The 16,653-nt window shown below is 38.0% G+C and overlaps 1 protein-coding gene across 1 annotated transcript in view; it reads left to right on the forward strand.

The window, feature by feature from the left end:
• LOC124236842 (replication factor C subunit 1-like) overlaps window positions 1-16,653 on the forward strand; it is a 76,427-nt gene that overhangs the window by 54,622 nt on the left and 5,152 nt on the right. Inside the window, exons 11-21 of the mRNA XM_046655778.1 lie at window positions 2,844-3,243; window positions 4,873-4,985; window positions 6,351-6,465; window positions 7,768-7,859; window positions 8,049-8,186; window positions 8,327-8,422; window positions 8,544-8,642; window positions 10,290-10,444; window positions 10,571-10,688; window positions 12,596-12,741; window positions 15,623-15,836. Coding sequence (XP_046511734.1) covers window positions 2,844-3,243; window positions 4,873-4,985; window positions 6,351-6,465; window positions 7,768-7,859; window positions 8,049-8,186; window positions 8,327-8,422; window positions 8,544-8,642; window positions 10,290-10,444; window positions 10,571-10,688; window positions 12,596-12,741; window positions 15,623-15,836 — 1,686 coding nt within the window. The remainder of the gene's footprint in view (window positions 1-2,843; window positions 3,244-4,872; window positions 4,986-6,350; window positions 6,466-7,767; window positions 7,860-8,048; window positions 8,187-8,326; window positions 8,423-8,543; window positions 8,643-10,289; window positions 10,445-10,570; window positions 10,689-12,595; window positions 12,742-15,622; window positions 15,837-16,653) is intronic.

The following is a 16,653-nucleotide window of genomic DNA, read 5'->3' on the forward strand; positions in this document are numbered from 1 at the left end:
TTGATTTTTTGTTGTTGAGTTGTGTGAGTTCTTTATATATATGGATATTAAGCCTTTCTCAGATATATGACTTGCAAATATTTTTTCCCAGTTAGTGCGCTGTTTTTTTGTTCCAATCCTGTTTTCCTTTGCCTTGAAGAAGGTCTTTAGTCTGATGAAGTCCCATTTGTTTATTCTTTCTATTGTTTCCCTTGTCTGAGAAGACATGGTGTCCGAAAAGATCCTTTTAATACTGATGTCAAAGAGTGTACTGCCTATATTTTCTTCTAGAAATCTTATGGTTTCAGGTCTCAGCTTTAGGTCTTTGATCCATTTTGAGTTCATTTTGGTGAATGGTGAAAAAGAATGGTCAATTTTCATTCTTTTACATGTGGCTTTCCAGTTTTCCCAGCACCATTTGTTGAAAAGACTTTCTTTTCTCCATTGTATGCCCTCGGCCCCTTTGTCGAAGATTAGCTGTCCGTAGATGTGTGGTTTTATTTCTGGGCTTTCAATTCTGTTCCATTGATCTGTGCACCTGTTTTTGTACCAGGACCATGCTGTTTTGATTACTGTAGCATTGTAGTATGTTTTGAAGTCAGGATTGTGATGCCTGCAGCTGTGTTCTTCTTTCTCAGGATTGCTTTAGCAATTCAGGGGTCTTTTGTTGCCCCATATGAATTTTAGTGAACTTGATTTTTTTAAGCTGCTCTATAACCATTTTCCTGTTTCAGAGAGACATTTCTTGGGTGAGTCCAGGCCTGTTGGTTAAAAGATTAACTTCCCCTTCTACCGCAAATGAACTTCTTTATTTTCTTTTGAGCAGGTAGACTCTGCTTCAGAATGTCTTCTCTGGTGTATTTCCTCACCTTTCTCAAGGGAATATGGGGAGCGAGAACAGTATTGCACTTACCACATATACTTATTAAACTTTCTTTGTTTTTCATATTCTTATAATGACTTTGTTTAAGAATTCTTTATTGTTTAAGAATTCTTTAAAGGGTATGTTGTAGGTATTAGCATGATAGATTCACTTTCAATTAGAACTGTGTTAGGACTTGTTTAGTTGTAGCAGAAACCTAGCCCATTTTAGTTGTAGCAAAACAGGAAAAATGTTGGCTCACATACTGAACGATGGGCAGGGTGGGTCTGGTGTTGGAACCACTGGATTGGACCTTTCAGTTTCTGTCTCTCTGCTTCTCCTAGCCTCCTTCATTCCCACTATGTACAGATTTTTTCCATGTGCAGGACACAGGGGTGCCAGCAGCCCAAGTTTAATGTCCCCAGCTCTGTCACCCAAGTGATGAGGTGGTCTTCCTATTTATTCCAGAATAATTGAAAAGCCTCTGGGAATGATTTGGATTGGCCCGTCACCCAGTGTCCCCTAATGTAACAACTTATCCAACCATAATACAGTTATCAAAACCAGGAAATTAACATTGATACCATATTGTTAATTAAACTGCATGTGTTATTCAGACTTCACATTTTCCTCCTGTTGTCTTTTTTCTGTTCTAGGATCTCACATTAGCATCCTGCATTTAGTTGTTGTTCCTTAGTCTCCTCCAATCTGTGACGATTCCTCAGTCTTTTCTTGTCTTTTTATGACCTTGACACTTTTGATGAGTACTGGTCAGTTTTGTAGAATGTCTCTCAATTTGGGTTTGTTTGATGTTTTCTTATGATTAGATCGAGGCTATGCATTTTTGGCAAGAATACCACAGAAATGATAGTATGTTCTTAGTGCTTCATAGCAGATGTACATGATGTTGATATGTCTTTTTGTTGGTGATGTTAACCTTGATTACTTGGTTAAGACAAGTCTGCTGGGTTTCCCCACTAATAAAGTGATTATTTTTCCCTTTATAATTGATAAATATCTTGGGGAGATGCTTTAAGAGTATGCTAATTTCTTGTTTCTCCTCAAACATTCACCCACGACTTTTAGCATCCACTCACTGGTAAAGAGGCACTAGTATATATATATATTTTTAATTGAGATATTAGTCATACACCACAAAATTCACCCTTTTCAAGTGTGTAAGTCTGTGGTTTCTAGTATATTCACAAGATCTTGCAACCATCACCACTATCTAATTCCAGAACATTTTCACCACCCCCTAAAGAAAGCCTGTACCCATTAGCAGTCACTCCTCATACCCACACCCTGTCAGCCACTAGTCTACTTTCTGTGTCTATGGATTTGCCTATTCTGAGCATTTTATTTAAAGGAATCATGCAATATGTGGCCTTTTGTGTCTGGGTTCTTTCACTTAGCATAGTGTTTCAAGGTTCACCTGCATTGAAGCATGTATCAGTACTGCACTCCTATTCACTGCTGATGTATATTCCACCATGTGGATATACCACATTTTGTTTATTCATTCATCAGTTGATGGACATTTGGGTTGTTTCCATTTTTTGGCTATAATAAAATAGATAATATATATGTGTATATATAGGCAATATAATGCTGCTATGAATATTTTTGTACAAGTTTTTGTGGAGGCATTAACTTCTATAACTAGTTAGAAAACTGAAACAAAAATCTCTTAAGCCTTCACCCCTTATTTCAAACTGAGATCGAATTACTTATTATTTTTAAAAAACTAGTATGCTTTCACTTTTAAAAATTGCATTTGGGTGCTTTTCAGTGTGTTTGTTGCTAATGTTTATAAAGTTAATTTTTATGAAGTTTGGAAGGTGATGATTTCCGTGAACAGCAGGGTCCATGGTGGAAAGATAAACCCAGGTTAGGTAGCTCTCTTGGGAATCTCAGATTGTCCTTTAGAGTACATTTAGCAGTATAGAAATTCTGTATATCTCATCAGGTTTCTTTTTTCCTCACTTTTCGAACTTTTAAGATGAAGAAAGACAAGTCCAAATTGGAGAGAACACCCCAAAAAACTGGCCAAGGAAAAAGAAAAATTAGTCCAACTAAGAAGGAATCAGAATCCAAAAAGAGCAAACTGACTCCCAAAAGGGACAGCTCTGTGAAGTCAATAAAAAAGGAGACAAGTGTGTTTCGGAGAGGCCTGGACTTCAAGGAGCAGGTGGCCGAGGAGACAAATGGTGACAGCCAGGCTAGAAATTTGGCTGGTGACAGCAGTGAAAACAAGGTGGAAAATTTGCTCTGGGTGGATAAATATAAGCCAGTCTCGCTCAAGACCATAATTGGACAGCAAGGTGACCAGAGCTGTGCCAACAAACTCCTCCGCTGGCTCCAAAACTGGCACAAGAGTCCATCAGAAGAGAAGAAACACGGTGATTTTATAGCTGCTTTTATTTTTGTGTCTGTCACCCTGTTCAGTTGCGCCTCTGTGAGGAAGAATAATACTTGGTTCAGTCATCTCTCAGCAAGCATTTATTGAGAGCCTGCTCTGAGCCTAGGTGCTGTACTAGACCCCAGAGGTACTGTTGTCGACAAAACACAGTCCCTTTCAATTTGGTCACAGTCAGTGGGGGAGACATATGAACTAGTAATTAAAATGTATTGTGCTAAGTACTCTTATAGGGGTTAGTATAGGGTGCTACGGGGATGGAGGTCTGTGGTCAGAGATGTGTGCTCCCATCCCCGGAGGAAAGGATATCTCAGTTAAGACTTGGAAACTAAGTAGGAGTTACCTGGGTGAAGTGGGGAAGTGAGAATACATGAACCAAGGTCTGAGGACATGCGAAAGCAAGACTGCTTGAGAGTGCCAGAGAGCCTCGGGGGAAAGGTGCAAGTGGAAAGCTGAGGCCGCTTACAGGGTAGGCAGCCTAAAAGTCCCAGGAGCGTGTTTGCTTTTGGTAGGCCTGATGGCCCTGAGCTTCTCTAGTTTCTATGCTTGTTCACCATGTATTTGTAATGGAAAATGAACAGTCACAATTATGTTTTATGTCCAAAGTTTTGTTTAAACTAAAGTTTTGATCACAAATGTTAGTGTTGTTTTCTTGAGCTTCAACTGCAGCCCTGGGGAATATTGTGTAAGAAATAAGAAGGCAAAATTTCGTGAGCATCACAGTGAATTCCCAAAGTGATGAGTGGGTTATTAATATCTAGGTTTTTGCTAGACATTGGCCGACAGTGCCAATTTATTTATAGCAGATAATTGTAATGATACAGGGTTAAATTTAAGTTGACTCCTTTTCTCTTTCCAAAACCACGTAAAATCTACCTTAAAAGAGGGGATAAGTGCTTTTTGTACCTGGAGAAGACTTTTTAAGGCTTCAGGCAAGGTATAGTTCCTGTTCCCATGTCTGCAGTGGGTTTAATCATCTCTCAGTCATTGTGTACGCCCCAAGCACCCCGCGTGTGCCAGGCATCATGTGATGAGGGGAGGGAGAATGCTCTAGAGTTGAGCTGTGCGAGATAGTTGCACACATAACATCTTCCATCATTCTTTCTTTGTGAGATCATGTAACTGATTATGCTTGTTAACATTTATTGAGGCATGCCAGACTCTCCTACGCATTCTTCCTTCTAGCACTTTCCTCCTCACAGTAGCCCAACTGGGCACATTACTGTTGCTACCCTCATTTTACAAAGGAGGAAACCAGAGGGGTTAAGTCACTTCTGAAGTTCTCCCAGCTGGTGAGTGGTGGAGTTAGGACAGCTGGAGTTAGGATCAGAGCCTAGGTAGTCTGCTCCATGGCCTGTGCTTTTGTAGGAAAGTAGATTCATAAAATTGTTGTTTCAAATCAGTTTTAAAGTTGATGAGTTTTAGTTTTTTATTTTGGAGGGAGGTGAGATAGAATTTTACTCATTGCTCTGGAAACTATACTTTGTAGAAAACATTCTGCAAATTTAGAACTAAACTGGAGGACTGCTCTCAATGCTAAGTTTATGCACAATTATTCCTGAATTTCTATTAGGTGATATAGGTTAACGCTCTGTAACTTCTTTTTTCCTAGCAGCCAAGTTTGGTAAATTTGCTGGCAAAGATGATGGCTCTAGTTTTAAAGCAGCTTTGCTCTCAGGCCCTCCAGGTGTTGGCAAAACAACCACAGCCTCTCTGGTTTGTCAGGTGGGTGTTCTGTTATAGTGCAGTTGGAAAGGTAACCTGGGAGTGGACATGTGTAGGAGATATACACGTGTGTGTGCATGTATATGGTATGTATATTTTAACCTGTTGTATATATACTTTTCTGCAGTCAGACCTTTAGAATTTGCTTTGGTTTTTGGGATATTTGTCATTTTCATCCTTCTTTACATATTGGTATTATAATTGTAGGTAATATTTACCCGTCTACTAGGCAATGTGCTAAGCCCTTGGGTGCATTATTTTATAGATAATATAAATGTGTCTTATATACCCTTATAGATACAAATATCTTATATACCCTTGTAAGAATTCTGTGTACTGAATATATGTTCTGTTACCATCCTCGTGTGAGAAAGGAAGCTGGCTTAGAGAGGAGGTTTGGTGGCACAGGATGAACCCACATAGTCCAGCCCTTCACCACTGTGGGATCCTGCCTTTGCTTGTGTTATCTCTACAGCTGCCGTCTCTCTAGACAGTGAGAGGACAAGGCACTAGAGCCAACCAGAGTTTGTGTATATCAGAATGATACGAAATGATATGTGAAATGGTATCAGAATGAGAAAATGAGGGATTTTAAACTTAGTTTAAATTTATTGCTGGATTTCCGAACCCTCTGTCCCGTAAACTGGTGGTTTCCCTTGGTCTTTGTTATGTGAACCGTAGCATACATTTTTAGCAGGTTTAAGAACTATATATTTTCTACTCTATTTATAAACATTAAAAAACCCCAAAGAAATATTTTTTTCTAGTCCCTGCAATTGTGAACATGACTCTTTTCTTCCTTTATTATCATTACTTTTTTTGGGAATTAAGTGATCGATATAATGATCAATTTTGGGAAGTGAATCAAAATAAGTTGATTTTTCACAATTTGAGAAGAAGATTGTATGTTGGGATAGTTTGACAAGGAATGATTCAACTTTATAATTTATCTTGAAGAGTCAAGGATTACTTTTTAGTATCTTATAGATTAATTCTATCTCTGATATTAAAATCTTGGGATGGTTATATTCTTTTTAGGACTTTAAGAAGCAAACTTTCGTTTTGAACAACAAACCTCAGAATTACTTATTCAAGTATATTCTTCCAGATTGGTCTTAATCAGCTGAGGTCTTAAGACCAAACTTGTGTGTGTTGTATTTAGGTGCATCATATTTTAGAAATCTCTAAATATTGTGAGGCATGTTATAGTTAATCTCATTGTCTGTTAGTATCATACTTTATCTTTTTACCCATGGTTTCTTATGTGATTTTTCTACCTTGTTTCTTCCTTAATTGCTCTGTTTTTTTGGGGGAGAAGTTAATAATTTGCATTGCGATGGTAATGGTTTCCAATATTTTGATTAGGAATTGGGATATAGCTACGTGGAACTGAATGCAAGTGACACTCGGAGTAAGAACAGTTTGAAGGAGATTGTTGCTGAATCACTGAATAACACCAGCATCAAAGGCTTTTATTCAAGTATGTGGGGGTTTGAACTGCTTTCTTTGGTTACATAAGAAAAACAAGTTCATGTCAGTGTTCAGTAACCACTCTGTTCCTGAGCACTGCTGTGTGCCAGGCACCCTGCTGAATCCTGGGGCTGATGAGGTAATAAGAAAAGCCCCTGATGTAACTCATAGGACAGTAGTTACCTCTTTTTTAGGTCTTAGAGGTTTCTGAGAATGTGATAAAAATGTTTATGTCCACATATTTACACGTTTTGCATAGGATTTTAGAGTATTCACAGGTGAATCCTGTGAAGAGGGAAAGAAAATAAATAAGTGTAATACAATGTGATGAAGGAGGTGATAGAAGCCTGTAGATAAAAAAGTGATTCTGTTTGGGGTACTGGGGAACACTACCAGAAAAGGGTGACATTTGTTCGAAGGCCTTGAAGAATGAGAAAGAATGATTTGTGGGTAGAAGAGTTATTTCAGGCAAAGATAGTAAAGGAGGAGAAAAGATACTGTGAAAGAGCTGCTGTGTTTCAGGTTGTAGCTAGTGGTCTGGCATGGCCAGTTTATGGGGAAAATAAGAGCCCAAGTTACAGACTAAATAGTGCATATTTAGAACCTGTGATACATTGCATGGTCACCTGAATTCTGGGTACTCTCAGCAGTAGAAAATAATTGTTAAAAAGAATTTGCTCGGGAAACGTCACTTTTATATGTGGCTGGTGGGAGTGTAAATTGGTGCAACTCTGGAGAGCAATCTGGCAGTATTTTTCCAAGTTACCCTTTAAGCCAGAAATTCCAGTTGCTGGAATTTAGCAGTTGTTATATTTGTGCATATGCAAAATGACATATATATAAGGATATTCATTTAGTATCATTTATAATAGCAAGAGATTGGAAGCATCTTCATATTTTATCAATAGATAATGTTAATTATATGTGTAGAATGGAATATTAAATAGCCTTAAAAAATGAGGTGTTCTGTGTCTGCAGATAAGAAACAAATCACCAAATATATTAAATGATAAAACCAAGGTGTATATTTTTATGCACGTTTTTAATATGTATAGAATATCTTTTAAAGGATATAAATGAGATTGTTCACATTGTTTGCCTCTGGAGAAGAAAACTGGGTACCCTAGGGGCAGAGGTGGGAGGGAGAGTTCCTCTTCACTGCATACTCTTGTGCCTTTTAAATTTTGTACCATGGACCTATATTATGTTTGAAATGTGTTACAAATTTTTTTATAAAAAATTGTTCAAATAAGTCTGTGAACAATTGTTATTTTGTTTTTATCCCATCCTGTTGCTTCTCAACATGGATCAGGTGGATTAGCTCATTCAGGAAGCATGAAGCATGCTCTCCTCATGGATGAAGTAGACGGCATGGCAGGCAATGAAGACAGAGGAGGAATTCAGGTAAGGAAAGCGGTTTTACTGTTGATTTTTAGGTTTTTTTAAAAAAAATATTTAAAGGCCTAATTATCATGCTGTGATATTTATAACAATTAAGGCATGTTGCTAAGGAAGTTTTTAAAACCTAAAATATATACGTTGTGTGGTATTTTGTTTTTAAAAATATTTTTCTGTTGCAAATTTGCTTTTCAGGAATTAATTGGCCTTATAAAACATACAAAAATTCCCATCATTTGTATGTGCAATGATAGAAATCATCCCAAGATCCGTTCTTTGATTCATTATTGTTTTGATCTTCGTTTTCAAAGACCTCGCGTTGAACAGATTAAGGTATGATGATTGGAATTTTTTATCCCTCATGCTATCCTATTTTTGGGTCCGTTTTTAAAAGTACTTGATAAATATTTAAAAAATATCTGATTATATGAATTAAAAAAAAATCACTGAAGATTCTCCTTTGTCAATTTTAGGGTGCTATGATGTCTATTGCATTTAAAGAGGGTTTAAAGATCCCCCCTCCAGCTATGAATGAAATAATTTTGGGAGCCAATCAAGATATCAGACAGGTAAATTAAATATATATTACATATATTTGATCATTCTTTTGAATTAATGCCTTGAACCTTTGGGAAGGGGGAGTGGCAGTATTTTCCCATCTTGAGAGTGTCTTATTTGTAATTCTTTTAGGTTTTACACAATCTGAGTATGTGGTGTGCACGAAGTAAGGCACTAACCTATGACCAGGCCAAGGCTGATTCTCATAGAGCCAAAAAGGATATCAAACTGGTAAAATAAGTTTACATTTCTTAATTACTTTCTCAAGTCAAAGCACTTCTTGTTCTGTTGGTATTAACTTAATAGGAATAGTTATTATAGTTCCTTGACGCACCTCCAGAACCTACAAATATTTATAGTAAGAGATATAGACAGCTGTTAAAAGAGTTTCTAGGGGCCAGCCCTGTGGCCGAGTGGTTAAGTTCGCGCGCTCCGCTGCAGGCGGCCCAGTGTTTCGTTGGTTTGAATCCTGGGCGCGGACATGGCACTGCTCATCAAGCCACGCTGAGGTGGCGTCCCACATGCCACAACTAGAAGGACCCACAACTAAGAACATACAACTATGTACGGGGGCCTTTGGGGAGAAAAAGGAAAAAAATAAAAAAATCTTTAAAAAAAAAAAAAAGAGTTTCTAGTTCAAATGAGTTTTTCCTCAAGGACCGTCAATATGTATTGTAAATTTTGAGAGAGGAAAGTTTTAAATTATACTCATGCTTCAATAGTTATAAAATGGCCTTTCCAGAGTTCCTTATGTATGGATTTCATGTTTTGAATGGTTTCGGAACTGTTCACATTATTCTGTTACAAATAGTTCATAGTTTAATGACCTCTCTGAAACTGAAGGTCTGTATCAATTATCTTTCTGTTCTATTTCACCTAATCACTAGTCAGAGTTTATTACTACAGTTAAAGCAATGATTAAAAAGTGTTTCCCCCACCCCTCCCTCTTTTTTTTTTTAATTAATAAACTTTAGAGCAGTTTTAGGTCCACAGCAAAATTGAGCAGACAGTACAGAGATTTCTCATATCTCTTGATCTCATATCTCAGATCTCTCACATCTCTTGTCCCCAGACTCCTATAACCACCCCCACTATCAACATCCCCCACCACAGTGGTACATTTGTTACAATTGATGAACCTACATTGACACATGATTATTACCCAAAGTCCGTAATTTACATTAGAGTTTGCTTTTGGTGTTTGTGCATTCTGTGGGTTTTGACAAATGTTTCATGGCACCTATCCCTCACTGTAGTATCATACAGAGTACATTCACTGCCCTAAAATACCTCTGTGCTTCACCTGTTCATCTGTTCCTTCTCCCAACCCTTGGCGCCCTTTACTCTTCTTACTGTTTCTGTAGTTTCACCTTTTTCAGAATGTAATATAGTTGGAATCATACAGTATGTGGCCTTTTCAGATTGGCTTCCTTCACTTAATGATATGCGTTCAAGGTTTCTCCATATCTTTCCATGGCTTGATAGCTTATACTGCTTTAGTGCTGAATAATATTCCAGTGTCTGGATGTACCACAGTTTATCCATTCGCATATTGAAGGACATCTTGATTGCTTCCAAGTTTTGGCAGTTAATGAATAAAACTGCTTTAATATCCATATGTAGGTTTTTGTGTGTATATAAGTTTTCAGTTCATTTGGGTAAATAGCAAGGAGCAAAACTGCTGAATTACTGGTATGGTAAGAGTATATTTAGTTTTGTAAGAAACTACCAATCTGTTTTTCAAAGTGACAGTACCATTTTGTGTTCCTACCAGCAGTGAATGAGAGTTCCTCTTGCTCCACATCTTTGCCAGCATTTGATGATGTCAGTGTTTTGGATATTGGCCATTCTACTAGGTCTGTCCCTGTTTCTTTTAAGGGCCCATTTGATGTTGCCCGGAAAGTGTTTGCAGCTGGAGAGGAGACTGCTCATATGTCACTTATGGACAAATCAGATCTCTTTTTTCATGATTATTCAATAGCACCCCTCTTTGTCCAGGAGAACTACATACACGTGAAGCCTGTAGCTGCAGGGTGAGTGTTCAGAGCTAGTGAGGGGTTAGAATTAGTACCCTCCCAGCACTGTGAAGGCCAAATATCTGGGAGGGAGGGATGTGGGGTGTGGACAGTGGTGTAATCCAGACTGGTTTATCCCTGCAGGGGTGACATGAAAAAGCACTTGATGCTTTTAAGCAGAGCGGCAGATAGCATATGTGATGGTGACTTGGTGGACCGTCAGATTCGGAGTAAGCAAAACTGGAGTCTTCTGCCCACACAGGTAAGCCCAGGGCTCTCCTTAAAGAGCAGACTCTGCTTTAGTTAAAGAGAGCAAAATAGCTTTTAGCTTCTGTAATTATTTGAAATACTAGATAAACATTATGGCTCTTACGGCAAAAATACAGTCTGTTATACATGAAAACACTCTGTGGTCACTATTGTCTATTTCTAAATCTAGCCTTATTTTTCAGTGTTTCAGAATGTTTTTATATAAATGGACATATGGAAATAGGAATGTTAGCTTTTGGTCATGAGTAAGATGTGAGTCAAAAATGTCATTTGCTCTGTTCTTTTGTTCTTTGAAGAAGATTAGCCCTGAGCTAACATCCACTGCCAATTGTCCTCTTTTTGCTGAGGGAGACTGGCCCTGAGCTAACATCCATGCCCATCTCCCTCTATTTTATATGTGGGATGCCTGCCACAGCATGGCTTGATAAGTGGTGTGTAAGTCGGTGCCTGGGATCTGAACCAGGGAACCCCAGGCCACAGAAGTGGAGTGCATGAACTTAACCACTACACCACTGGGCTGGCCCTTCATTTGCTGTTTTACCTTAAGAATCCATTTCTTCTTTATTATGCTTGGCTCTCCCAGAAGGTAACTAAGTAGCTCCTCCTTGAAGAAATGCAGCCAGGGCAGGTCAGCAGCCACTTTTTCGAGTGAATTCTGATTTTCTTCTTTCTTGCTAAAGAGGCAGCTTTATACTGGGTACTTTCTTTAGGTTGATGTCTTTTGCTCAAAACAGAGTTTTTCAAACTTTCATAATTGAGTGTTATCTGTTCTTGAATTTTGTATATTTATACAGTATTAATGGATTGAGTAATAAGCAAGGGACTTCTGGAAGGCCTACTCTTCTCTTAATTCTATACACATATAGTCTGACAACAAAAAACAAAGACTCATTCTGAATATAAAGATCCTTTCTCTTATGTTTTAAAAGTATTTTTTTAACCTAATAATTGTACCTTTGAGAATTTATCCTAAAGAAATAATTTTAAACACAGGAAAAACTTACTAATGTACAAAAATATTCCCTAAAACTTTAGTTCTGATAGCAAAAAATTGGAGAAAATCTGCATGTCCAGCAATAGGAGAATGATTAATTACAGTATATCCTCTTGATGGAACATTATGCAGTCTTTAAAATTATTTATAAAGATTATCTAATATGAAAAAATGCTTATGAGAGAATATTATTAGAATAAAGCAAGATACAAAATTTGTGTATAATTCCAACCTTTAAAAAAGTAAAAACCCTGGATATAGAAGATATTCAAGGATACCTTTTTCTTTTTTTATTTTTGCTGAGGAAGATTTGCCCTGAGCTAATGTCTGCTGCCAATCTTCCTCTTTTCGTATGTGAGCTGCCACTACAGCATGACCACTAACAGACGAGTAGTGTAGGTCTGTGCCTGGGAACCAAACCTGGGACTCTGAAGCAGAGAGCACTGAACTTAACCACTAGGCCACTGGGGTTGGCCTATAAGGATACGTTTTTAAAAAACTTTTCTTAAGTGCTAGTTTATTTGATTCTCTAATTAATTAGATTTTCCATGCTTTGATCCACCTCTGCTGTTGATAGCTTATGTTAAAGATAATCATATTCCTCTTAAAGTCTTTTCTGTGCCATTGGCATCGTGAAGTAACTGGTATGTTGAGATCAGTTGGTTGAGGAGGCTGAGCTGGCAAGATCATCTCCAAGGGCCGTAACATATTTTGGACCATGGTGTTCCCTTCAATTAGTTTTTTTCTCTAGGAGAAGTTTCCCCTACCAACAGATCAGAGACAGAGGGAAAGGGCCTGACTCCCTGGGATTAGGTACCGGGGTCAGTGTTCATTTTCCAGAGAACAGCTGCTAAGGAAGCAACTTTCTACCAAAATTAAACTGTGGACTGCAATTGATTTTTCAGGCCATTTATGCCAGTGTTCTTCCTGGAGAGTTAATGAGGGGGTACCTGACCCAGTTTCCCACCTTCCCAAGCTGGTTGGGGAAGCACTCATCTACGGGCAAACACGATCGTATTGTTCAGGACCTAGCACTGCACATGAGTCTCAGGTAAGCTCCAAAGATAGTACACCATGTCTAGATTTTATCAGTATGTCTAGCCTTTGTCCAATTAGGATAGCATGAATCAAAAGATTGGTCTTTTAGTTTTGACTTTATTGCTAACTAGATAAATGATCCTGGATGAGTTCCTTATATTTTGTGGGCCTGAGTTTTATTATCTGTTATCAGTATGACACTTGTTTTATCACTTAAGAGGATACTTTGGAGAATAAAGCCAGATATTAGATGTACCACAACTTTAAGATAAATTTTAAAACCATATAAATCTGAGGTAGTGATGTTATTTATTGTTATTGTGACTATGGTTGTTACTAGTAGGCATACATAATGTCTCGGCTTCTGAATAATTTAACAGGAAAAAGGGAACTACTTAAGTAAACGAACTAGTTTTTACCTGTTCTAGTGGTGAACTGACCTAGTCATTGGGGATAGGGGTATAGTTTAGCATGTAACAGGAGGTGGACATTCAGATGATTGAAAACAATGTGCTTGAAGAACTTTAAGGAAGTTAAAAAATTCTTGTTATTTGGTACAGTTTTGTTTAGAAACTTAGAAAATGTACATGCACACAAATATTAAATGAACTTCAAGGATTCATTTTTAACCATGAAAAACAAGTTGAGCAATCTTATTTCCTTTTCTGGTCCCTGGAGAGAGTGTTAATATTGATCCAATCTTAATTAACTTTTGGTTAAAGCTGAACTGAGACAGTTCCTTTCTTCTGTTCCTGTAAAATTCTACTTCCTACTATGTGCCCTCTTCTTAGCCTATGGCTTGGGGTTTTTTTTTTTGCCACCCTTGATTTAGTTTTCTATTGCTGCTGTAACAAATTACCAAAACTTAGTGGCTGAAAACAACACAAATTTATTCTCATCTTGAGATGGGAAGATTATCTTGAATTATGTGGGTGGGCCCACTGTAATTACAAGGGTCTTTACAAAAAAAAAAAAAGATGGGAGGAGGTAGCAGTGTCAGTCAGAGAGAGATTTGAAGATGCTACAGTGCTGGCTTTGCAGATGGAAAGAGGGACCATGAGCCAAGGGATGCAGGTTGTCTCCAGAATCTGCGAAGGCCTGCTTTTCCCCATTCCTCTTCTCATTGCTCAAGCTGAGGGCCTGCCTCTCAGCTCTTTTCCTACTCCCTGCCCACCACTTTTTAAAGGTGATGCATCACTGTGGCCTAGGTCTGTCCCTCTTTGATGATGTTCCCACTATATTCATGTAGAGTTTGAGCCCTGGACTTTCATATTGTTTTGTGGCTGTCCTTTTGTTTGTCTATCCCCTTCTCCCATTAGACTAAACATACTGGTGACAGGAACTGAGGCTTCCTCATCTAGCAGATAAAATTGCTCAATAAATGTTTGTTAATGAATCATATACAGGACATTATCAAGGACATCTATAGTGAGTTTCACAGTTTTTAAAATAAATTAAGACCTTCCTACTTTTAACCCTGATTAAGTCACCAAACTTCTGTAGGTGTAGGTTTCTCTTTATCTTTAAAAATGGAAATGTGATTTTATTATTAGTTCTTAATATTTTGAGGGTCATAGATACCTTTGAGAATCTGAAAGCTCTCCGATCTTTATTCCTCCCCAAATGAACTAATGCACAAATAATATAATCTTAGAGGAAGTGCAGACTTCTGAGGTGAAGAACCCTTGATTTAGGTACATTAGATGATACCTTTAGACTTTTCTAGATTTAATGTTCTGCGATTCTACTAGAGGGTGATAGTTACATAGCAAAATACAAGAGAATAATTTTGGAAAAGGTTTCATGATTTTCTTGGTCACTGTGCTTACAGGCTCATACTTGTCTTCAAGTACTAGTGTGCTTGATTATGGAAGACTGGATCTAGAGGAAGTAGGTGAATTTAAAATAGAGTTTTTTGAACTCTTAGCCTCGGTAATAAAACAGTTATGCGGCAAGGTTCTAGATTTCTGATCAGGAGAAGAACTATGTGGCTTCTTGTGATGCAGACATTCAGTTACCTGAAGGCAGGAGCAGAACCCATAGGTAATTTTCAAAGGAACTTTTCATTTCTTTTCTGATATTAATGTGGGTTCTGAAACCAAGAGCTTTTGAGGTCTCTTGTTTATATACACATATGTAATTGCCTGGTTTGAAGATGGAGGCAGCCGGGTTGGAAAGACTTAGAGTGGTGGCATTGGAAATAGTTTTGTTCAGCTATTTTAAGAGAGAAAGAAAAAGTCATTTCATGATAACATTCTAGTTCTCAGGAGTTCAGAGACTGTTTCCCTAAGCCTTCTCGTCAGTATGGACCACCTTTTGCTTCTGTAGGAACATTCTCTGCAGTTTTCTTAGATTTGGGGAAAACCCTGCTCTAGAACTAAAGGTTTCAGAGTAACAGTATTAGGAAATGTGAGGGAAGCATTCGTATATAATTTTGTATGTTATAATCAGAGACCAAAATGTATTACAGACTCTGATGTAGGAAGTGGCATTGGCACTTGAGGTAGGAAGTCTCATTGCCTTTTACTGATGCTTTTAATATTTGGAACTTGGAATGAGTAATCTTTGGCTGTAATAAGTATGAGCACATAAAAACACTCTTGTTGCCTGGGCCTTCGGAGTAGGATGCAAGTAGAATCTACATTTATGTTTTTCATTTACTTAGCTGGGTAAGTAGAAAATTCCCTTTGAGCACATTGGTATGTATCTATTACCCTGGTAGTGTAGCGCTGGGCTTTCCCTGCACCAGCTGTTAAGGAGTGGGCATTCCACTGAGCATTATTAAAAGTGGATTGAACTCCATCTGATTAACTCAGTGTTGATATGCGCACTATGGCTTGAGTTGTGGTAGTTGGCCATTGACTACAGGTGTATCTCTTTTGTTTTGGTTTAAGAACTTACTCCAGCAAAAGGACTGTAAACATGGAATATCTGTCACATATAAGGGATGCACTTGTACAGCCCTTGACCTCACAAGGGGTAGAAGGAGTACAGGATGTTGTTGCTCTTATGGACACATATTATTTGATGAAAGAAGACTTTGAGAATATCATGGAAATTAGCAGCTGGGGAGGCAAACCTAGTCCCTTCTCCAAGCTGGATCCCAAGGTAAATTGTGTAATCCATTTGGTTCTCCACCACTTTGTGATTACCAGGTTTGTACTAGGAGTACTTTAGAGATGTTTTAGTTGCTTTCAAAAGGTTTAATTATTTTTCTTAGATGCTTTTTGCTTCTTATGACCTGTGTTTTCCAAAGATACTGTTTGTGTACAATATTAAGAATAGACTTCTGGATTTGACTTTATAATTTGTATTTTAATCTTTGGTTTATGCTGAGTGGAAAGGCAAGATGTGAAATCTGAGGAACAAATATAAATATATTCCTTACAAGGGTGGGTGAATGAACCTGGGGAAGTAAAAGTGAGGTGGTGGTATGCATTAGGAAAGGAAGGAAGTGTTCACTGGCTGAGAATTTTTATACTTTTCTCTTTTTTAGGCTGCCTAATCTGTGGATTCAGTATTTATTCCAGTTGGACAATCTTCTACATAATAATGTATCCCCCTACTTTCTTTATTTAATGAGCACAAAAAAAATAAAGTGAGGGGCTGGCCCGGTGGTGCAGTGGTTAAGTTTGCACATTCCGCTTCTTGGTGTCCTGGGGTTCGCCAGTTCGGATCCCAGGTGCGGACATGGCACTGCTTGGCAAAAGCCATGCTGTGGCAGGCGTCTCACATATAAAGTAGAGGAAGATGGGCACAGATGTTAGCTCAGGGCCAGTCTTCCTCAGCAAAAAGAGGAGGATTGGCAGTAGTTAGCTCAGGCTAATCTTCCTTAAAAAAAAAAAAAAAAGAAATGACATAATGTGAATGTGTAATATCTGATACCTCACTCTTGTGCCTATGTATTGATGCCATTTTAGAAGTC

Source organism: Equus quagga, chromosome 3 (assembly GCF_021613505.1).
Source record: "Equus quagga isolate Etosha38 chromosome 3, UCLA_HA_Equagga_1.0, whole genome shotgun sequence".
Lineage (NCBI taxonomy): Eukaryota > Metazoa > Chordata > Mammalia > Perissodactyla > Equidae > Equus > Equus quagga.